We start from the raw sequence: 24,714 nt of genomic DNA, 5'->3' as shown, positions 1-24,714 counted from the left end.
AGCACAGTGTGTGTGTTTTTTTTTTTTTCCTTTCCTATCCTGAAAATAATAATTTATCTAGATTGTTTTATGCTATCATCTCAGTTATTTTCTATTAAATAGAAAGACATGAAAAGCTGGACAATGCTTTTACAATTTCTTAATTTTCTTAATACCGATTGATATTGTTAATGTTCCATTTGGTAACAAATGCAGGGATGTTTGACCGTTTGTAAACCCTTTCAAAGTTTCTATAGTTTTAAATGTGAATGTGACCTATGTGATGGACAACTTGCCATCATTGCCAGAACAATGAATTCTGAACTATACCAGAGAATTCTAAGGGAAAATGTCAAGACATCTGTTGATGAACTGAAGCTCAAGAGACAGTGGGTTATGCAGCAAGATCATAATCCTATACACACAAGTTGTTCTACCAAGGAATTGTTAAAGAAGAATAAAGTGAATGTTCTGGAATAGAAAGTAAATGTTCTGGAAAGTCAAGGTCCCAATTGAAATGATGTGGAAAGACCTAAAATGAGTTTATGTGAGAAAACCCACCAACATCAAGAGCTGAAGCTGTTCTGTGTGGAAAAATGGGCTAAAAAACTTCCAGTCAAACTGCAGGACTTATCAACAGATGCAACTGCAAATGTTCAAAGGGTCAGACCGAATACTGAGTGCACAATTCACTTTTTTTTTTTTTAATAAATACATGACAAAATTTATTGATTTATTTTTTGATTTGCTTAACTAGATTTTCTTCATCTACTTTTCAGACTTTGGTCTGAAAATCAGATGATATTTTAGGTCACTTTCAAATAAAAGTATAGACCATTTTATAGGGTTCACAAACATTCAAGCACCGCTGTATATAAGATAGACTTCCTCTCATGAAATAAGAAAAGAAAAACTTTATTAGAATATTAAAAAAAAAAAAAAAAAAACATTTGATATTCTTGTTTTCTTTTTCAGGAAAACTTGGAAGATCGCCTGGAAAAAATTAACCGTGATCTGGGGTCAATCCGAATGACGCTAAAAAGATACCATATTTTACCAACGTCGGCAAATATTTAGTGTGTTTATAATTCCTGTGAACCAGCTGTTTTTTTTTTTGCACTGTGAACTTATGCACTGACTTCAAACATAATTCCTTTGTGTAAAAATAAAAGGGTTATATCTGCATATTTCACTTGAGCAGATATAGCTTTTATTATGTAATTTATAGTTTTCATCTGCCTAGGGAGCACCATGCAAGGTTTATGTGTTATAAATGCACATGTAGCATTATAACTCCCTGTGCATATGTAATTGCTGAACAGTGACCAAACTGTGATTTTCATGTAGTCTTCTATTATAACTGCATGCATATTTTTCATTAATGCTGTCATAAACAAGGAAACTTTCCTTGACCTTTTGGTATGGTATGCTAAAAATCTAATTGTTTCATCAAAATGCTTTTTACATAGAGTTCAGTGGTTTGCATGTAAATGCACCTACAACTCATGCATACAATGCACTGTACCTAAACTCCAAAGGTGTTAACCAGCCCAAAAGTAAAACTTGTTTTACTGCAGCTTGATTTCTGGGCCATTTTTGTATTGTGCAAGTATACACAATAATCTTTTTTTATACTTTGGTACACTTAGCTACTAGTGTGCTCCCCTTTGGTGCTTTGTGCACAACTTCTGCTACCTTGTGCTGGTCTTTTTCTACATCAGTGTCCTCTCTCCTTGTCCATTAAAGGCCACTGATTATGTAACTCCAGTGCATCTGTGGAATCCTACAGGTAAACTTCCTAAAAAGTGCCTTAACTGCTGATAATGGGTACTGCTATTGACTTTGCCTCCTATCCATTGTGGAGATCCGGTCAGTGGCTCCTTGTACCATTCTGAAGAGCAAGTATGTCCTAAAGAGAGTTCTTCTTCATTTTGCCTAAATGCTGTTTTTCAGAAGCTAAGAGGGCTATGAGTTTGTCTAGTCCACTGTTTTAAATATTCTAGGGATGTTCCCCTTACTGAACCTCTGGCAGTGCAGGAGTTGCACTGAAATCAGCAGTATTATGCCTCGGTAATGTCTTCAGATGACATTCATTTCACTTATAGGGTGTCTTTTCTTACAAGGATTATGCCGTCTTCAGCTAGTACTATGGAGTCCCAGCAGTGTGTAAGCAAAATTTATTGTGGCCTGTTGATTTCTTTGGCTTCACATTTGGAAAGTTTGGACATTTCTCCAAGTGTGGCTATCTTCTGAGGAGATACAAAATTCACAGGTTGACTTCATTGGTTTTGTTTGCTAGTAATTGTGACCTTCTCCTATGCCAACACTTCATCCTGCTTTCTCAAGTCAGGTTTCGAGTCATTTCTTTTCCCAGCAGAATCTTGACAGTGCTCCTTCAGTTCTTCTCAGTTGTAGCTTGTTGCAGGATCCAGGGAATTCACGCCCCCCATTGTGGTGGGGCAGACTTAGGTGGCTAGATGTGGTAGTTAGTTTCTATTTCTAGCTTATTATTGCCTTTTGGTTTTTAATAGGTTCCTGTCTTGTTAGTTGATCAGTGTTTGATCATGTCTTTAGATAAGGTGATGGCTTGTTGCCCTCTGTTGTTGTTCCTGTTGTTCTGGTATGCCTTAATATCTTGTCAGTTGCTGGTTGTGAACAATATGTTGTTTAGTTCCTATGCCTTGGCTGCTGTCAAAGTTAGGCTTTGGGCATTTTATGGTCTTCTGCAGCTCCTAATGGGGACCTTATTTTAATGTGCACACCTTGTGTGGTTCTGAATTGTCAAACCTTGTCTGATATATGTGAATTTCATTACAGATTAGTCACCCTTGTGTTAGGGCACCTATCTCTTCAGGCATGTGGGGTCCTGTCTTCCTGGTGACTTGTCATGTAGACAGTCTTTTAAAACGGGTTGGTTAATGTGGTTGGGCCCACCCTGATTTTGACTGAATTTTGGACCACCACAGGTCAGCTAGCGTGCCAATGGTTGTTACAGGTATTGCGATTCAGAGTGGTAACACATGCAGCATGCACAACCTTACCTACTTTTTCTGTGAGAATAGTAACTAGTAGAAAGCATGCGCTGGTTGATCACTGTGCAGCAAAATGTTTTTCACATAAATGCACCTATAACACAGCTGTACCAAATATCTTTTCACCTACCTTTTGCTTTTTATACCAGAAGCTGATTTCATTCATCTGTTGCATCCTACTTGACCTATTCAGTTATCCAAATTGATTAACAAGAATTAAATATTGTAATACTACCCAACTATGATCAATGTGAGGACATCATGAGATAGCATGAGATATCAGTTTATTGGGTAGGCTTCATTTTAGAACACAGGACTTCCTATTTTCTCTCTATTGTTGGGAGTATAACAACACTCTAAGGTGGGGTTTTCCTAATGTTTATAGCTTCTAAGCCTTAAGGCTTTTAGCCTCCCAAATTCTATATTTTGTAGGTTCCCATACATGTCTTTAAGATACCCCAGCAGTGCAAGGTATTTTATTTCTTCTCAGAAAAAATTAGTTACTGAAGCAACCAACTGTACTTCAGTGGGGTAATCACAAAAATATACAGTACTTGTGCTTGAAAATCAGTTTGGGACGTTCTGAGGAACTGCTTTGTCTTTTCTACTTTACACTAGACACTTTTTACCTCAAATACATATTTTTGGTACATTGAATGAAGCAGGAACTGTATATTTTATATTTTAGTATCAAACAGTCCAACATTTTAGCAGCAATTTGCTGCAGCATATGCTTATTAAGATTCTTTTTTTGGACAAACCTATTTGTCCTAGCAATATTCTAGTTTACGATCTGGCTGATTTTATCATAAGAGTGAAATGTTGCAGGGCTTCCAGAGGAAAGTTCCATTAAACAGCCAGCGTGTGAAACATATTTTTACATATGAAGTGTTCATGTACCATGTGTGTGTCAGTTTAGTCTGTGCTGTAAGACCTTCAACGCTTTGCTGGGCAATGCATTGCAGGCAACCTTTGTTTATTAAGTTTGATAAATGCTTTGTAAAATGAAGTATATAATTGTATAAAGTCCAGTATCACTTTGGAGAAAAGCACAGTACAGCAATAAATATTTTAGAAAGTATTTGCATTGCTTTTCTATTTTATATGTTTATTAGTTGTTGAGGTTTGTATATGAAACGTAGACATTAGAATTAAAGCATGTAGAATTAAAGCTTATCTTAACCAGAACACATATAAGGATCTCCCCTACTATTAGCTCCTTTAAAGTATAAAAAAATTTAAAATGAAAAAAAAAAAAAATAGTACATATACGTTTCTTTACCTTTTGGCTTTCATGCAGCAGGGGGTGATCTTCCTAGTTAGATTCTGATTAATTAAAACTTCCTGTGACAGCACTTTACCATAGAGCATCTTCTTGTAAAATGTGGAATGCTCAGCATTCTTCAAGTTCTTGTTGGAAGAAGTGTGACCTCAGCCTTTTCTAGACATTACAGGTTAAAGTCAGGGATAAGAAAAGTTCAATAAACCTCTTTTGTGATTTATTTTAAAACCGCTAACCTTAATGAGGAAAGGATCCTTTCATTTTTACTGCAGATCTATACTTGCCAAAAGCCTGCAGTGTGTTTACAGTGCAGCATCACAAGAGACACACCTGCACATTACAGACCCAAAAACTTCTATGTGGGTCCCTACGACATTGATTTAGCTGTGATGCATAGGCACATTTACTGTGACCCTGAAATGAAACAAAGGGAACTGCTGGTTGTTGGATCTTCAAAAACATAGAACTGTAAATGTGAAGCCTTTCTTTGTTAAAACTTGCAAACTATGTAATATACCAATATGAGGCAAACCATTTTAAATAAAATGAAAGGTGTAAATACCTTTGTATTCCTTTCTTTATGCACAGGTTTGTGGCTACTGTTTACAATTGTATCTCTGGGCTTTGACCAGTGGGGGTGGAGACTCTTATTAATAAACAGCTGATTCTGCCAACATCACATATCTCAGCCACTGTCACTTACACTGTGCAGAGCTGACCAGGGGGTCTTGTCAACAGCAGTCTGACCTTGGAAGTAAAGGCATATTGTGTATAACATGGCTTTCGTAGCTCCCATGTAGACAGTAGATGCAAAGTTACCACACTAGGACAGAGTTGTTCAGGGCAAAGGAAAATATTCCCCATCTACGTAAACTGAGGTTTATATGTACTTTAACGTAGAACTCCAAGTACATAGCTGTTTTACCTACCAAAGAATTAGTCTACCTAGTTCTGAGATTTACACAGCTCTGCCTTGCAATGACGCTGACAGATTTTTTTCTGCGGGAGTTTATTATTACTGTTAGGTCCTCTCAATCGCTATACACAGTGAAAAGGGAAGCAGCAGTATTATTAACTCTGTTTTTTTTTCTCCTTTATCATCGTGTTCATTGCACTGCAGCACAACTTTTTGTTTTGTTGCTTCTCCCCTCTCATGTCCGAAATAGATTTATGTACTTAAACATCTTGCATTTAAATGTATAAGCTGAGGAATGTAATAATGAATACAGAGCTGCATTACTTTAAATATTATATATCTACCAGGAGTTTAACTTTGAACATTTAGAATACTTTAGGCTATGATGTAGTTCTGTGGTGTTTGTTTTAAACGCACAGATCTCCAACTGTGGTGCACAATTTTTTTTATTTTCATTTAAGCAAAGATAATTTTTCTTTCCAATGCACCAAGCAATGGGTTTACTAGCACTGAACACAAACATTAAGTTATGTATTATTCTCACTGATTAAGTAGCATTTGTTATCCCCACTAAACCCTTAATCATGGACACTTTTACATTATTATCATAACTAATAAATAAAACAATTTCCAATTTAATATAACAATTTATATTAAATAAAACACTAGACACAAATTGACTGCAGCATTTATTATTGGTTAATGAAAAAGACAAGCTTTTACTAAAACATTAATGAAACCTCATTTTACCTTTTATAATGTTAAACCATTAATCATAAACTATAAATACCAAATACAGAAAAACCCAAGCATACAGCTGAATAGACAAATAGGTTTACTAATGGGGAGCTAGTCCTCCTTGCCCGCTGTGGCAGGTATATCGAAAAAATGTGTGTGTGTATATGTGTATAAGTTTTCCCCATGCTACTTACACAAATGACTATACTAGGCCCTGATTCCCTAAGAAAGGACTGTATTTACTACATATATCAAGTGATATAGTGATAGTGATATATCATACTACATATATCAAGTGATATATCAAGTGATAAAAGCAGCTACATTGGGATATCATATTCACCAGGGGATTAGTAGTTGTTTATTGTGTGAAAAGCATTGTGCATTCTTTACTATATACTACATGAAATACCATTTAAAATATTTAAAATTGACTTATTGATTTGCTGTTTTTTTTTAAATAGCTGCTGAGTGCTTTATAGCTTTCTTTTGGCTACCTTTCTTCTAAAGAAGCAGTTTCATCTGCAAAATGCATCAGATATCATTTATTCTAGCCTATTTTAAGCAATCTCTCTGTCACCATGTTTTATCTTTGTTCATGCATTTTATTTTCTGTTGGGTTTTATGGAAACTGTTTTGAATGAAATTTGAAAACCTTTTATTGTAGTGCCTATGCCATTAATTCCCTACTTTTTCTTTCAATACCCATATTATTAAGAAGGTATTGTTTTTTTTTTGGTACTAGAGATTTAGCTTTCCTGGAACTTGGAAAGTGGACATGTACCCGTATTACATGAAATACCATAGTAATATTTTACAAAGCTGCATTTGGGGGTTTGTGTAGCTGGGGTTAGTTTCCTAAGAACCTGCAGGCATACAGACCTACATACAGACAGACAATACCTTATATTAGGATTGGCATTTTATACAGAATGTTTTCTATTTTAATGTTTTTATACTACAGATAAAACTTAGTATATTATACAGTATAAATATATGTCTTATATATATTATACTATAGTTTTATATGTGATGTGCAAATTCACCACAGTGTACAGAGGTAAATATAGATGGGGAATGTTTGGACCTCCTGTCAGGTTTGTATTGCAGTCTGTGCTATGGAGATTCACCCTCCATTATCCTGGTGAATGTTTACCTTTTTATGGTTAATGGCATAAAATCCATTGTTACCAGAACAAAAAGTGATTAAAAATCTTCCATCTGGGACATCTGTTTCCATGACAATTTTCTAAAATGTGAATACAACTCACTTTGGAGAGATTTCCTTTCATTTCCTGTCATTTTACCTGAAATGGGGGACCTGAATAATTTGGGTTAGTTTTAATGTGCAGTTTTATTTAATGCCTAGTGATGCTTCACCTGAATACCATGTAGCTATGACTGGAGTTAAGCAGACAGGAATTGCTGATAAGAGCCTGGAGAGGGTCAGTATTACAACAAAGGGTAAATAGAAAGTTTTTTTATTGGAATAATGACATTTATGTTACACCATGCTTAGTTACACTAGATCAATGTTTTCACATGTGCTGCCATGATGACTTGAATGGGCCCTGTGACTGGAAGCCATCACTGGAGATGACCTCATACAGGTACGGTCTCCTGGAGACGGTGACACAACCACCTAGTAGCGGACACGAGGCGGCAGGGGGCGCTGTCACACCATTGTTGCCCATGCGCTCCGCACCCCTCCCAGCCTCAGTGAGGGAATGTGATGCAGCCTCCGTGTCAGCACTGTGGGCCAGGCTTCCTATTCATACCGAAGCTGTCAAACCAGTCCCCCGTGCCCCGATATACCGCGCTTCCTCCCCCCCTTCTAAACACGGTGGCCGGGGATAGCTAGCCCGAACACTGCCCATTGCCCTGCAATGCGAGTCTGTGGCAGTAGAAAGGAACGTGCACTGCCCGAGGCCGGCTCCGTCTAGCTGCTACAGGATGGGGTGCGCGGATCTCCCAGGGACCCGCACGCCGTGTGTCAGCTGAGCCCTCCGCACCGTGTAGGCCCCGCCGGAGAGAGCAGCGCTTCCCAGGGATCGAGCCAGGTAGGTGCATCAATCTCCATATACAATGCATGTAGAGTGCCCCTCCTCCTGTGTACACACCGATCATCACCGGCCCGGGGAGGTAAACACCATCACCGGCTCTAGTACGACAACATCATCATCCCCATTGCTGCTTCCAATGCAAACATGATGCAGCACGGATGGCACAAGAGCTGCTTCCAATCTGATGCCCATACAATGCCATCATGTGTATGCATTCTATAGGTGCCAGTGCTTGTCATGGTCCATGGACTGCAAGCAACAGATGTGGAGGTGTCTGACATGTTCTACTACACAATGCAAATATGTACAAATGGCTGCTTCCATCCTCAGCATTAATAGCAATATGTCATTAGGGCTTTCAGTGCACCATCCATCCAGATTCTTTAGGGTATATGATGCAGATACACAATTCCCCTTTTTCTCAGCTGGAATTTGAAACCTGGGAGAGATTTTTAATGTCTTTGCTTTGGCTGTGCAGCTTGCGTTTAGTAAAATTGCCAGGGCTCCTAGGAATCCCACACATGTTGCAGCCATGTAGTAACACTAAGCTTGTGATTGCAGAAAGATGGAATTAATAAAAGGAAATGGTGCTGTAGGAAATTTAGGAGTTACAGATGTTCCTCAGCGTTGTAGCATGGACAGGGTATCAATCTTCATCCTCTATTAAATGGTTATCAAGAGAAGATTGTGGAGGCACCCGGACTTCTTCAGGTTTTTTGATTATTTTCTATTTTGGCCATAAGAAATTTAGGAGTAGAAGAAATGTGACCCCCAATTAATTATCAGTTGTAGCTTGGACTGGGTATCAATCTTCATCCTCTATTGAATCCCTTACAAGAGAAGATTGTGAAGGTACATAGACCTCCTCATACAGCAGGACATTAGTCTGCTGTCTTTTGTATTATTTTCCATTTTACCCATAATAAATTTAAGGGTAGAAATGTGACCCCCCAGTTAATCAATAGTTGTAGCTTGGACTGGGTATCATTCTTCATCCTCTATTGAATGCCTATCGACAGAAGATTGTGGAGGAACCTGGACTCCTTCAGGTTTTAACACTAGTTTGATTATTTTCTATTTTGGCCATAAGAAATTTAGGAGTAGAAATGTGACCCCGAATTAATTATCAGTTGTAGCTTGGACTGGTTATCAATCTTCATCTGCTATTTAAACTCAATCTATATCCTCTAAATAATATATTTCCTGAGACGATAGTGAAGGCATCTAGAATTCTTCATACAGCAGGACATCAGTATTAAATACTGGTCTATTCTTTTCCATTTTAGCTCTAAGAAATTTTGGTGTTAGAGACCCCCAATTAAATATTGCTTGTAGCGTGGACAGGGCATCAGTCTTCATTCCCCTATTGAATGGTCTTTGCTGGTGCTCTTCAAGGGAAGATTGTGAAGGACCTAGACGTCTTCATACAACAGGACATACTCTAGCTCTACTTTATTTGATTATTATTTTATTTTTTTATCATTTAGCATTCTTGTTATAGGAAATGTAGGTGTTAGAGATGTGAACCTCGAGTACTCCTTGGTTGTAGCGTGGGCAGGGTATCATTCATTCCCTATTGAATGTCTTGTTACTGGTGCCCCTCAAGAGAAGATTGTGAAGGACCTAGACTTCTTATACAGCAGGTTTTTTAGTGCTAGCCTATTGGGTTATTGTTTGTTTTTTTCCATTTTGGCCATAAGAAATGTAGGAGTTAGAAATGTGATTGTCAGTCAGCGGTTATAGTGTGGACAGGGTTTCCATCTTCATCTCCTAGAGCTTGTCTTTTTAATGAGTTCTTGGCAAGAGGACTTTTGTGAAGGCACCACGACTACTTCATACAGCTAAAATTTAGTTTTTTATTAGCACTAATCTGTGGGGTTATTCTTTTTGGTTTTGGCACATACTCTAACAAAGATTAGATGAAAGCTTAATGTGTCTGTAAATACCTTTATGTAAACAGGAGATATGTGTGATTGATTAGCTAGTCAGACCCTGCCTGGTTTTGCATAATGCAGGCAGGCAAGGATTGTCTTGGATGCAGCAATAACACATCTTGCCTGGTTAGAACAGGGTAAACATTTTGTTCAGCAACGATTTGAATTGTTAATTGCTGGGGGTGGCCAGGTATACTTGGATGAAAGAAATAGGGTTGTCTGACTTTGCCCCCTCACCTTCCAAGCTATAATGGGATTGAAGGATTGTAACAGCCAAAGTATCCAGCTTTTACATGAACTGTTGGCTTGAGTCAAACATAACGATATTGGACAGTGCTGTCAGCATTTTTATGTGTGTGGGCGAAGCGATCAGTCAGACACTGGATGAATTTATTCCAGTGAATGGTGATGTCACTTTGTTACCACCATAAGCAGCACTGCTCATAGCTCTGAGATACCACCAGCCCCTTCTCCACTGACACACACTTCCACAATTGCCACCACTGCACTAGAATACAATTGAAAATATTTTTACAATTCTTTGGGAGATTTCAAAAATAAATCCTCGCAGAAAACAGTGTGAGCTGATAAATAAATGCCTGTGCTCTCTTCTGACTCCCTTCTACACCCTTCTATATCCTGCAGAATAAGGAAGGGGGTTCCATAGTCGCACATTGTTTATGTTGGCTTGATGCAGTACTGTAAATAAGTGCCCTTATGCCAGGCAAAAAAAAAAGAAAACTAAAACAGGCACTTAAATTTGGGACTTGTAAGCCGCAGTGCATTTAATTTTTGGGTTTAGCTATGCTTTAGTCATATTTCTTAATGGGGAATTTAGTCTTTTGCTAGTAAGAGATATATTCTTTACAGTTATCTCATGGCCAATGACTATGTACTGTTATTTAACAACAGGTTAAATCTCTTCGTATTGAAAGGTGAAATGGTCCCTGGTCTGTGTATGCTCACTATAGGCAGACACTGGATGAAAATATTGACCAATATATGCAAGTTGAAGGAAACCAATCACATAAAGGACTTCTACTTGCAATTACATAAGCAGACTTGTTCAGTAATCAGGGTTTGATAAATCCAGGATTTAATACTTTTTAATAGATCTGTGTGTAAATGTTCCAATGTCTTAAAAATGATTAAATCTGTAGTTCTAATATAGTCATCACAAGTTACTACAAGTTTTACTATCTTAGGTATTTTGAAAAGTACAGTGCACCTAGCCAACTGTTGTCACTTCAGAAAAGTACATTGTGATCAGTATTGGTATCATGTAAGGAAGAAGAGGGTAATCTGACCGAAAAAAGATTTGTTATGGGAAAGTTAATCCAACATGCCTGTGTCATCCTGGTATTTAATAGTTTACTTTGCCACCTTCAGTGTGAATAAACACAGAATAAACTCTACTCAGGATTAATATTCATGTTGGAGGCAGCGAATAGGTATACACAGACTGAATGCTTGTCAAAATAATCTTAATGTGAACACAATTGATAATTCTGGATTGTTTGTTTTTTGCTGACATGTGCTGAAAAATGTCAACTGTTCCTTAGAGGCCAATTATAGACTTCCTGTTCCTGCCTAGCTTGAGGCTTAAGAGCTAAGGTACATGGGTGATAATAATTGTTTGCCATTGAGGGATTTAAAGTGTATGTACAGGCAAAATTTTTCTTTTTAGCTTTAGTTAGTGAAAAAGGGACGGAATTCTGTCCAGAATGGTTTTCTGTAGAAATCTATTCAGGTTCTTATTGCTGTCTGTGTTCCAACTTGGGAGATTGCCCCTCTGTATTTGTCCTGATGACCAGTGTAACCAGTACAAAAAGTAACGCGTAATGCAACATTTCCCTAGAACAATAGACAATAGAGAATTCTTCTAATGGAGATTCTTCTGATGACAGCTGACTGAGAAAGGAATCACTTTCCTTTACCTGCCTGTTGTTCCTTCATTACCTGTGCCAGAAATACATCTTCCTAAGTGAACATGCAAAAATGCTGGCATTGAGCCAATCAAGTCTGAAAAGTGTAAACATACACATGACATTTGCATGCTTATTGACTCATTAGGTTGTAAATTCAGACAGCCTAAAGTTTGCACCTTACAAAACATGTCGGCAGTGCATTTCAGAAATTAGTATCCCCATAGACACTGCATGTTCAGTCTATAATCTATCCTCTGTGCAGTAAATTGTATTGAGGATCTTCAGTGTCTTGGACAACATTTTATGCTGTAAAATTGGGTATTGTCCAAGTGTTGTGTTTTGTGCTTCAAGTATTTTAGGAAGTACTCTATTTAATTTGCTTGTTGAATGGGACTATTGACTCCAGTAAGTGGTATGCTACATGCTTCCAAGGCATGTGAAAAGCAGTTGAGTGGGACATATGCAAACACTCACTCTAATTCATTCAGTGTGAGATTGTGTTTTTCCTGGGCAGAATATTTGTCAGTAAACAGGATGCCCTTAAACCATATCTGATAATGATGGTCTTGTCTTATTGCTTGGGAAGTGTCATCAGGTCAGGAAGTAAGGGGCTATGATCCCAGCACAGACAGATAATAAAACAAGGAGCCATCAAACCCAAGCTCAAGCTGCTCTTACAAGTTTGCCTCCCCACCTGTCCCTGTGTTGGTCAGTAAAACCATTTATCATACTGGTCAACCAAAAAAAGCCAATGTTAAAATGGGAGCAAACAGATATGAAGAAGAAGCCACTGAGCTTTGATGTATGGCAATGTTTATGGCACTGGTAGCCCAGGTGCATCAGGCACTAAGTTTAGACTTGTTTAAAATGTAATATTAGATGAAAAAATATATGAACATTACTTTGCTAGGGATAATATTCCTGCCAGATAATCCCAGTGGAGCCCTCCTCAATCAGCTTCCCTTCATCCCATTCCTAGCCTAGAACTTTCCTAAAATAAAGCTATAACTGGTCTTCAGCTGCTCAGCAAATACTGTAATCATAATAAATGTTTTTTTTAATCGCAATAACTTTTTTTCAACATTTTAATTGGTAAAATAAAAAACAGAGAAAAGAATTTACATGAAACATATAGATCATTTTCCTGTATCAACATACAAAATTGTCCTATGAATATGAGAAATGTGCGAGTGTGTGAATAGTACCATACAATCACTGGAGAAAGTCAGACCTAGGTGTGGACAGAAACTAATCATTTTATGTGATCTGATGGATACCAGCTTGTAAACAACTTTGACACTGCTTGCTTTAAAAGCCTGTTTCTGTGTACATCTAATAGTATTGTGTGTTTGTAGTAAACATGTTTATATAGCATTTGTAAGTTGTTGAATGAAGGTGTCATAGGTAAAGAAGGCTTCCAACACTTTTATATTATTCATCTGTACTCTGCCAAAAATGTGCACCTTCTCATCAAGTGTCCTTTCCACTTTATGTGTTGGTAGATTCCCAAGCCTTGACCTGAATAGTAAGGCGTACCTCACAGGGGCAATTCCTGCAGCAGCTACTGGGCAGTTGACAGGCAATGAGCTACCTGATTGCCCCATGCTTGTACATAATACATGGTCATAGGAGTGCAGTGTTTAACCCAGAATTTTTTTTAAGCTGGGTGGGAGGAAATTGTAGGTGGATGGCAGCCCCTGTATTGTGACCCAACTCTTCAGTAACCACCCAAAAACAGCCGAGTGGTTACTGAAAAGTACCGGGTGGTGCGCCCAGCTAAAAGGGGCTGGAGAGAACACTGGAGTGGTTTTGATAGGTGTTGGTTAACCACCCACATTTGTTCTCTTTGGTAAGCCACTGCTTGAGGTGTCTACCTGATGGCCACGGTTACCTGCAATAATGAAGCAGTAACTGCACCCCAATCTTTTCACCTATGGTAAGCTGTAGCAATTATGGCTCACAAGTGCCTAATAGTAACTACTAGGCTTCTTCAAGTGTTTTTTTATATTTATTGAAACTACATTGAAAACACAAAAACACATTGCAAATGCTTAAAAATACTTCCATAGTGTTGACAGGTGGTTCCAGTTATATGGAGATGTCTATGGAGATGTCTGAGGTAGCAAACCAAACAGAAAGTGGAAATAAAATTCCACTTTACAAAGCTAAAGATTAGGCAGGTAGTTACCTGACAACCTAGACTTACCTGTCTGATCACAGTGGTAAAATGTGAAAAAGCCGAAACCTGGCAATCCCAGCGTCTCTTGCATGTGCCTGGGATGAGGAAGAACTCTTAAGTGCCTGCGCTGAAGTTTTGTCATCCCGGCTAGTCAATCAAGCTGACCGAAGGAGAAGAAGAAAGGAAAACGTCAGTGCCCTGCAGTGGAACATAGATATATGAGTCAAGGTGCTTTATATAGTTACATAGGTTGAAAAAAGACATAAATCTTCTAAGGAAATAAACATATCACGGATAAAAACCTTATAGACATATCATAGGGTTCCATGGGGCTTTATATTTATACATGAGGCGTATAAGTGAGTCAATAGTTCCACTATAAATATTGCATATAGAATGTTTGAAAGTTACCCATCCTTTTCAAGAAATTTAATCAGTTAAAATGATAATGTGTACTAAGCCTTATACAGCAAAAATGTTGGTACACCAGGTCTCTCCTGTGGGCAGCAAATATTTACTGATCTGTACTGCAGCTCTTTGACCACCCTCTCAGCCTGATAGCAGCTCCATGATCAGAGCCAGCAGCTTGTCAGTTCTTCCATAAAATGAGGAGTTAAAAAGCTACAAACTATAAATCTTCCCTCCTCTGCCAGTAGAGGTGGCAGGCTGCTTGTGCTCACAAAGTGCTGGGTGGTGCGCACAGCAAAAATGGGCTGGCGAGAACAATGTTATGGAAACTTCACTGTACATCTTTTACTGTAGACTCAATAGGAGGATTGGAGAATGGGGGCAATCAAGGAGCAGCTGGTTTCCTAATATTATCAATATTATGTTCCCGTGCTCTTTCCAAAAATACTATTTGTTGTCTTGTATGCCCTTTCAGTATCCTTACATTTGTGCAATTGTTTGGTTTATTGAAGTCTTTTACAACATGTATTTTGATTTTGCATGTTCACACTCTTTTGCCAGCAGGACTTCTCATGAGTGGAGTGTACATTTTGCCTGAGAACCCTTTAAATTTTAAAAGTTACACTTAACACATCCTTAGGCTAGCAGATAATCTAATGTAAGATATGCTCTGCACTTCTTCCACTGACTGACCACTATTTTGTATTATTAGAATGAGTTACCTGTGTTTGCCAGTATTTTTATTCTATAAAAATATTTCATACCACTTTACAAACTCCACTGGTCATGCCACTAATTGTCCCTCAGAGGAGCTTACAATATAATGTCTGCAACATAGCCAGTTTTTGGGAAAAGCTTATTAACATACCTGTATGTGATTTGTATGTGTCCCAAGATACCCAAAAGGACACGGGGAGAACATACAAACTTGATGCAGATAGTGTCCTGACTGAGATTTTGCACATTCAAGGTGTATGTATGTGTAAGTCATGGCAAAATAAATAATTAATAGAACATATACAGTACTGCTCTCCAATATGTGTTTTATCTATTTAAAATTGCTTCAAGTACTTCAGGTTGCGAGTTTAAGTACACTCTGAATAAAGAACCAGTCTTTTCCACAAATTATTTTCTTGTGGTATAGTAATATTATTCCACTAGTTAGATATTGGTCAAGTGACCCAACAGCTTCTTGTTTCTTTTGAAGACTGTTGTGCCAAAATATTCCCAACATAGATTGCAACTCAACCCTACAATTGAATTGATTCCAAAGGATCCACGTTCTTGATACTGGATTATATGGTTTATTTATTTTACCTTAAGGAAAAAATCCACCAGAGGGAGTGTAACACCCAATTTTGCCTGATTGACTAGGAAGTGAGAGGGAATACACATTTTATTATTTTTCTTTTATTATAAATCACTAAGGTGATAAATAAAGCAAACAAGCCTATGCGTGACCCCAAACTATCCCAATGTAATTGATTTATCTATGTCCTAATTGGGTGCAATAATTTATAGTTGTACAGCTGTAAATATTTTGTCTTGTGTTTACTACTTACAGTTTCTTCTCCTTGGATCAAGTGGATACCTCTTTGTTTCTTGGAAGGGGTTAAAGTCTGTTGAAGGACAGTTAGGCAACAGGTGAAACTAGTAGTAAGCTGTCTATTGTTATGTCCCCTCCTTAGTCAAGTATTATGTGTAGGTAAAAAAAAAAAACAAAAAAAACTGTAGGATAATGTTATCTTGTCTTCAGATTTTTTTCATTGCTGGGTGTGACATCTTCCATTACACAGGTCAACAAAAAAATAATTTTGATAATCATCAGAAACCACAGCAAACTTTTCTAAATCAGTTTTTCGAGCAGATTTCAGATCTGGTTTCAGTATTCCCTTAAGACATACAGTTCCTGAGTTATGAGTACTAATATAATTAACATTGTACGTACATGTATTTTGTACTAAAACGTAAGCACCATTGAAGTGAATGTTGGCACACTGTGGTAAAGATTTACTGAACAGTGTCAGTCGGGTACCATTGTTTCTTCAGAAATGCTTGGAGTATGATTTTCTTGTGTACTTTTTGGATTGTCGCGGTACAGCATCCAGCAGTAGTCAGCCATCATACTCTCATTCCAGAAACCTTGGTAGCGGTGCTCTATTAACTGAATGTTCTGGTGAAACACGTTCTCCTTGTTTGTCGCTCACCATACCAAAATTTTCCGGGAAGAATTCTAGATGTGAGTGCAAGAAATGTATTTTTAATGACATGCGACAACCCAGTTTCTGGTATGAATCAAGCAGATTCTGAACTCCTTCCTTGTATGTAGGAGACTTATGGCTGGCCATTAAATTTTCACACAGCCACTTGAATGCATCCCAAGCTTCTAGCTCAGCTGCTGAGAGAGATTGTTTGAAAACATCATCCTGCAAAACAGACTTGATCTGTGGCCCTCTAAATATCCCTGCCTTCATTTTTCCAGTGCTTATGTTTGGAAACGTCTCAACAAGGTACTGAAAACCCATGGAGTTTGATTGACCCATGGCCTTTACAAGGTTCTTCATCAAGCCTAACTTGACACGGAGAGGTGGCAGAAATATTTTATGCGGATCAACCAGAGGCAGAAACTTGACACTGCTTGTTCCGGGCCTATAGGTATTTCTTGGTAGCCAATCACACTTGACATATTGGTCTCCTGTAGATCGGCTGTCCCACAGGCATAGAAAACAGCAATATTTTGTGAATCCTCCTTGCATTCCCATCAGCAAGCCAATGACCTTTAGATCCGCACAGATGTCTCACTGGTGTGTTTTATACTGGATTGCTTCAAGTAGTAACTTCATGTTGTCCTAGGACTCCTTTAGGTTAACGGAATGGACAATCGGTAAACTTGGTTTGGAATTACCATTATGCAGTAAGACTCCTTTCAAGCTTTTTTTTTTTTTAGATGAAACAATGAATATATGCCATTCAGATGGAACATGCTCTTGTGACAAACTGTTAATGAGTGCATTTATATCATGACAGTAGCACAGTGAGCCATCACTAGTGAAGAATGTTGTCAAGTTATGATTTTGTTTTCTGTAGTGAATTACAGTTACACCCTTTGCAAGCAAGTGCTTCTGTTTAAGCCTTGAAGCAAGAAGTTCTGCTTTGTTATTGGAAAGATTCAGATCACGAACAAGATCATTCAGCTCTGCTTGTGTGAAGGTCTCTGGTTCTGAATCTTTATCGGCCAAGTATTCATGATCAGATGATTCGGGGTTGTAACTGGCTGCAACTCCAGCGCATTCCTCATCACCTTCTACAGAAGCCAGTCCATCATGCGGCGGTACCGGAACTAGCATTGAATCATTATGGGGAACAGGCCTTATTGCAGAATCAAGGCTGTGATATACAATTTTGTGCTTAGTTTTACCTGAGAATCCACTTTTGTTGACGCGATAAAAATAGCAGTTGATTAAATGGTCCTGCGGTTCTCTCTACACCATCGGGATTGCAAATGGCATTGCTGCTTTATCACGTTGGAACAACTGGTACAGAGGATATGTGGAGCCCAAGATTTATCCTGGTCACCAAGTGGACAGCCGAAATATTATTTGTGTATCCTTTTAAGTTCTGTGTTAATTCGGCGACGTTGTGCTTTTAACGCGAATGAACCCCAGACGTAACAGAAACTGTCTGGATCATTAGGGCAATTTCTAGGCATGATGACAAATGAAATCAATCACAGTTAGTGTGGTCTCTAACCTAAAAAAAAACAAAAAAACTGTCATTAAATGTTGTAATATGCTAAGGCTATTTATACCAAATTTCACACAATATATAATTAGCTGCATCACAAAAACTAGACGTGCTAACTGAACACAGATTTGAAATCCGCATAAAAGCTACTACAAATCCACACAAGATTATATCTGATGAAAATGACATGTTGACCTGTGTTATGAGTCTTGCGGATTGCAGAGCAGGAGAAATTTCACAGCAAGATTCTCCAGTCCATTCCAGTCCTTTGCAGTCCATTGTTGGACCTGCATTTCCCAGGGCGGTAATGTTGTCTTTGTCTAGGTTATGTAATTATAATTTTAACTTTATCCTTTGCACCTATGGTCTTCACTTATAGTAGGTGTTTTGGGGAGGGGGCCAGACAGTGTAAGCAGACCTTTAGAGGGTGAACAGCCTGGATTTTTGTTGCAGAAGAAGCATTCTATACCCAAGCATGTACAGGTCAGTGCACAGTCCTGGCATCTGCCAAATGCTGGGGTGAAGTTATGTCATTCTGAAACAGCCATTAGAGGTCTGGAACCTGAAAGAAGATCAGGTTAAATGTCCATGCTGCAGACAAACCCTTTTGCTGACAAGTATTAAATCCCTCCAGCCCCTATACCTTTGTTGTGACCCTTGCTTCCATGTACCTATAAATACTTTTGTTTGCATTACTTTAAACTGAGTCTGTTTATGCAAAATGTGGTCTGGTCTTTTGCCCTGTGTTTATTTCCACATTGTCCCCTCAGGAATATTATTTTCTTATGCACTATTTATAGCTGAACCATCCCCTAGTGTTTTTATAGTAGACCATACTTAAAATTTATATATCTAGCAATGCTCTCTGTGTGACCCTTTCACATCTCCTAATGAAAGGATGCCAGGAAAAAGTGCAGAACTGGAGAGAGTTTTAAGAGTTGTACTGTGGAAGAGGGCGAACTGTACAGGGAAAACTGCAGGGAAATGCTTTTTTTATGTATCGTTTATTGCAAAATTGCTGACAGAAGGGGAAATGTACTAACAACACATTATAGTCTGCAGGGAGACCAAGGACTTGGATATGCTGTCTGGGGTGTCAACATCACGGTCACTGATTGCAGTTGTTTTTACAAGGTTGTCTATTATCTATTGGAATGCTATACATAAGTAGGGGGGAATCGGGGAGTATGGTGACAATAATCACAGTGACTGCTGCAGCTCAATTTGGGCTAGGGATTTTGAAGACATAGTCTTTTACTCAAGGCAAGCTGTTTATCTTGGTTTCAGATTCACTCGTATATATATAATTTAATTATATATGGTATATTTGCCTTAATAAGAGTATTCTGTTTGTCTTGGGGATTCATATCAGGCTTGAAGTTCCTGTTCAGTAAACTATCTATTCCTTTGTATGTATATATGTTCCACATTGATAATCTGTTTGTTACGTGTGACTACATGGACATATGTGCAGTAATCTCCCTGGAAATGTTGTTAAGCTGGGTGGGAAAAAGCTGTAGGTGGTGGCCCCTGTATTGTTACCTAGCTTTTCAGTAATCAACCAAAACAGCCAGGTGGTTACTGAAAAGTGCTAGGTGGTGTACTCAGCTAAAAGTAGCTGTGGAGAACACTGTATGTGGTAGTTACACTGAATGTTAGAACATTATAATAAAACATACTTGTTTTATCTCATCAATACAATTACATTTTCCCAAGTTTTATTGTTCTACAAGTGCAGAAAGATACATGTTTTACCCAACAACTTTGTGTCAATAACAATGTGTCAATGGTATAAGGAAACCAGAGCAAAGCTATTGAGTCTAATTAATCTCTGTGGACTACAGAACAGCCTCCTTCTATGTTATGAAGAGGAGGTGTTCAGTGGTTGAAATCAACAGAGAAATTCGTAAGATGATTACACTGATCTATACAGGAACATCTGTGGTGTGTTGTCATCGAGGTAACAATAAGCAAATAACCATGTTTAAACTAGAAACTACATAGTATAGAAGATGCTGCTAGAATGGCTTGTATCACTTGAGCTTAGTACACATGAGCAGAACTGCTATCAATTTTCAGATTGATAAAATGATCTGATTTATATACCAATCAGTACTTATCGGTTGGAAGCCCTGGAACACTACACATGTACAAGATTTTGCACTTTTATATGTTTTTCCTGGAATAAAAATCAATCTGAATTTTATTTGCATATTGTTTGATCATACACATGACACGACAATATACTTTTGAACAATACCCCTTCTAATATACATGGGGAGAGGGCTTTGCTGAGTTCTGTCAAAATTCTTTCAGAAAGATAAGAAGTGCCTACTACACACAAGCAGATCAGCTTCAAAATGGTGACCCAGTTATTTAATCAATTTTCTGATTGACACATAAATGTACAATATGGTACTCTTCCAGGTGCTAATATTGGTATAGAATGTGATCATAATTTTAGTTAGTTGTTTGTGCACATAAATTATCCACCAGCATGTCAAATAAGAAACCCAGTAATCGATCACGTATGATTTGTCAGCTGTTGAATTCCCTTCAAATTAATTTTAGGTCCAACAATTTTACCAGATTAAAAATTGGATGGGAAGTGAAAAAGGGTTGCTGGTAATGAGTTTATTTTTCATTCATACAGGGTTTGTTTTAAATAGTGTCTGATTTTTTTTCCTGTTTCCTGGTATCTTTTATAACAATGCACATTGTGACATTTTTGTAAAAAGCATACTAAAGGACTTTTAAGTGTCACTGATTTTTTTCCCATTTACCGTACATACATGGGTATCTTTTGTGAGAGAAAATAATGAATAAACTGCTCTTTAGATGATACTTTGTGGAGGGCACAACAAAGATATCTCAGAGTTATGTAAATACAGTCAGACATGTTTGCACAAAGCCATATCTTAATCGTACAGGAAGAAACTAAATTTGTCATAGCAGCATAAAAGTTAAATATGTAACTATGTATGGATTACTAAATTACTGCTGTAGTGAAACTTTCTATTTCCTGATATTTACAAAACTCAGCATATAACCAAGTAGGGTTATTACAGTTGTATAGGCTTCTACCTGTGCAATAAACTGCTCAAGGATGTTCTACCTGAAAGTCTGAACTTTAGTGTTACAAAACTAATTTCCTAAATGCTTTACACAGATAAGCTTTTTTATTATAATGATGGATTATTGAAAATAATTCCTTTTTTTTTTTTTGGTGTCTGTGCAAACTGAAAGTTTGGACTTCTTCTGTAATTAGGTTACATACCCTGGCAATTGGTGCTTCAGCTGTAACAAGGAGAATGCTCTTCACAAGTGGAGTTCCATCCATATAATGTTACATACCCGAGACTAAATTCTAAGATTTATAACCTTAGAATTTAGGTTTATTTCAATGTTCCATACCCTTGACAATTGATGCTGAATCCAATAAAAGGTTACACATCCCATGTCTATGGTTATAAGTATTTATGAGCAAAAACATGGTGTACCCTAAAAGAACATTCTTGCCGTGCTTCACAAAAAAAGTGTCAGTTGTAGGCATTTGTCAGCATTCACCACATGCTTTTGATTGATTTTTCATAGCTCACTGTATTTTTTTACCATAACAACATACAGATAGGTACATGGATTATTTTATAGGTGATGTTTGTTATAGGAGGTATTGTGTGTATGGCATAACTGTAAATTACATTACATGATCACTATGGGGGTAAAATACATTCAAATCTATCTGTCCTGAATATACAATCATTGTTGACTGAAAGTTCTAGCTACCACAGTTTATGGATTTGAGTCCCTGATTTACAACTGGAAATGCAGCAAGTAATGTCAGAACTGCATTCTTGATTTGGATCAATGAAGCTGAAAGCTACCATTTTCAGAAGGTGCTTGGTAACGGCAGCCTACATGTTAGTTATGATAGGCTTGCTTTCAGGTTAGGAGCACTGCTGCACAACCTGTATGTTGAGGAGTGTAGGGGACTACATGACTTCCTGTGATACAGAAAGTTTTCTGAATAATAGGTGGGGCTCACTGTTCCATGAAATTCTCCTGAGTGTCGTGGGCACTACTTTTTCCAGAACCCACAGAAATAAGACATTGTTTGAGACCGTTTTAATTTCCTGCTGACCATAAAATTAATGGAACATTGTTTTTTCCCCAAATTTCCTGCCTGCGTTTCTTAAAATGTTTCATGTTTCCACACAGTGTGGACACGTTGTTACTGCTGCCAATTCTATTGGTCATTATATCAAAAAACACCACCAATTTTCTAGGAAGAACATCTGTGTGTGGCTGATTGGCACCCTTTATTATTGATGAAATAATGCTGCCATTCTGTGTCGTCAATATTCCTTTGTGCTATCGCTGCTGAGTAAAAATGAGCCTTACGTGTGCCAGAGATCCTCCGTTCTCCTCGTCTATTGCACAGTTTCCTTTATACACCCTGGACAATGTCCCATGTGAGGGATTTTGCAATTATTCTGGATAGCTTTTGCTCCAGCCAAGACTACTCTGGCAAGGATTTGTCACAGCAAGATTAGCAAATATATCAAGGCAATTTGGCTGAATTGTGCACACACTGGCAGCCATTGCTTTATATGTTATAAAACAGGATTCGCCAGCCGGACTATGCTTAAGAAACCAAGTATAATTGCATTGACTGTGAAGTCGATGCATGACTTTAACTTTACAGGAAAAATAATAGACTCCCTCCCTGACTTCCAGTTCATTTACCATGTGAGTACTGCTGTCCTCACAGCATTTTATTTTGTACAAGTAAGCAAAACACGTGAAAAGGTTTTTCCTACAGTACCATTTGGACTGTGCTGATTTTGCCTTGGAGATGTACAAAGTAAATTATTCAAAAAGAGTGGGAGATATGTAAAAAATATACATAATTGTTCACAATGACTAAAACATACATTGCAATAGGCATGGCCATATATTCACTATAACACAAAGCACCCTATTATGTATTAGTTATCATTTTTACAAGGGATTTGCCAGATCGAGTTAATGACGATTCTAATTTATTTTTCAAGGCACAGTCTCCAGTGCTGTCATGCTTATTCTTGTTTCACTACTTAACAAATCAATGACGTAGAACACGTAGAACAACATGAAATTGAGTTCAATTGCAGAACTTGTATTTTTATTCTATTAGTTCTAATTTACCCTATAAAGCAAAACTTTTGGGAGGCATCTGAATTTATTTACTTAAGGGCTCAATGCAAAATAGTGCAGTTATCCCAGTTAGTTGGCAAAAGTCATACAAGCATTGTCATTGATGAGACATGAGCAAAGGCTTGCTTCTTTAGGGAAAAGACCTTCAGGAAACTGGTATATGACAGATCCTGCTTGTATCTGACAACAACAAATGTGTCAATCATGGGTTAATGCATACTTTTAGAACTTAAAATGGCTGCTTCAACTTAACACCTACACTCTGTCTAACACGGTTTATGTTTGGATTATTGTTGGGGGAATGCAGATGAGTTCCTCCTACTCTCCGACCCCTACAGCTGTTTTGTGGTATGGCAATCATTTATGCTGTCTGTTTTTTTTAGAGCATAATAGTCATTGTATAATTAGAGATAATTTTCTTTTTATTGTATAAATTTCTTTCTAAATAGGGCTTGGGCACTTACAATTTCTCTCTACATATGTCAAAATATTCTATGTATGACACATTACCAAAGACAGCTTTTCCACTCCCTCTACAGTTAATTTCACTAGCACCGAGTAGCATGTTTCTTCTCATCATGCAGCTTATCTGGCTTGCTCAATTATACTATTCATGGCATGTGACAACCCATAGAAACCAGGACACTGGTTGTGATATAGTTATATTTGCCGTTTGCATTTGTATTGAATAACCTCACAAGTTTGGGGTTATTAAATAGTGTGGTGCAGTAAATAGTAAATATACATTTTCAGGTCCAATGCAAACATTACTGTGTTGGTTGTTGCTCTTTTAACATTCTTTACATTGTCTTGATCCTAAATATGTTTGCTTATGTCTATTCTACCAGTGAGTGCCGCCATCTTCAGCCAGGTTACTGGCCCATGATTGCTCTGGTAAAAGGCAAACTCTTGGGCTGTATTGAACCTGTGTTAGCCTAAAAAGTGTCAATATTAACAATACTGCTAGTGGACTCTGGTGTCTAGAAGAATCTTTGTTAGTATTCTGACAAATCTCTATGCAGTCTCTTGGATGCTATGTCTAGGCTATGCAAGGGTTGATATTAAAAGACGATGTACAGTAAAATGTCCACAGACATACAGGGATTCACTTACACTTACTTACTTAAAATATATTACAATAACTCTAAACAAATGTATAGGGAATATGTAGTGTTGTGGCTGGATTATCATTATAACTACCCTGTTTCCCCGATGATAAGACACTGTCTTATTTTTTTTTGAAGGCCAAAATATGCTCTAGGGCTTATTTTCAGGGGGATGCCTTATTTACCCATGAAGAAGACTACAGTACACA

At 37.7% G+C, this 24,714-nt stretch overlaps 2 protein-coding genes across 16 annotated transcripts in view; both read left to right on the top strand.

Moving 5' to 3' along the window:
• The window catches only part of MPHOSPH9 (M-phase phosphoprotein 9), a 34,099-nt gene extending 29,247 nt beyond the window's left edge, over positions 1 to 4,852 (top strand). The window contains exon 23 of the mRNA XM_072413933.1: positions 955 to 4,852. Within this exon, the coding sequence (XP_072270034.1) occupies positions 955 to 1,056 (102 nt within the window). The 3' untranslated portion in view covers positions 1,057 to 4,852. The remainder of the gene's footprint in view (positions 1 to 954) is intronic.
• Positions 4,853 to 7,703: 2,851 nt separating this feature from the next.
• The window catches only part of PITPNM2 (phosphatidylinositol transfer protein membrane associated 2), a 160,435-nt gene continuing 143,424 nt past the window's right edge, over positions 7,704 to 24,714 (top strand). For 8 of the 15 annotated variants that reach the window (XM_072415815.1, XM_072415812.1, XM_072415809.1 and 5 more), the window contains exon 1: positions 7,712 to 8,007. The gene's annotated coding sequence lies outside the window, so the exon portion shown is untranslated. Of the gene's footprint in view, positions 8,008 to 24,714 lie in introns of all 15 variants that reach the window. The other 7 variants (XM_072415803.1, XM_072415805.1, XM_072415810.1 and 4 more) reach the window with 2 other exon arrangements.

Source organism: Pyxicephalus adspersus, chromosome 6 (genome assembly GCF_032062135.1).
Source record: "Pyxicephalus adspersus chromosome 6, UCB_Pads_2.0, whole genome shotgun sequence".
NCBI classification, from domain to species: domain Eukaryota; kingdom Metazoa; phylum Chordata; class Amphibia; order Anura; family Pyxicephalidae; genus Pyxicephalus; species Pyxicephalus adspersus.
Note: the sequence above shows the minus strand (reverse complement) of the source record. Positions and strands in the feature narration are given on the sequence as shown.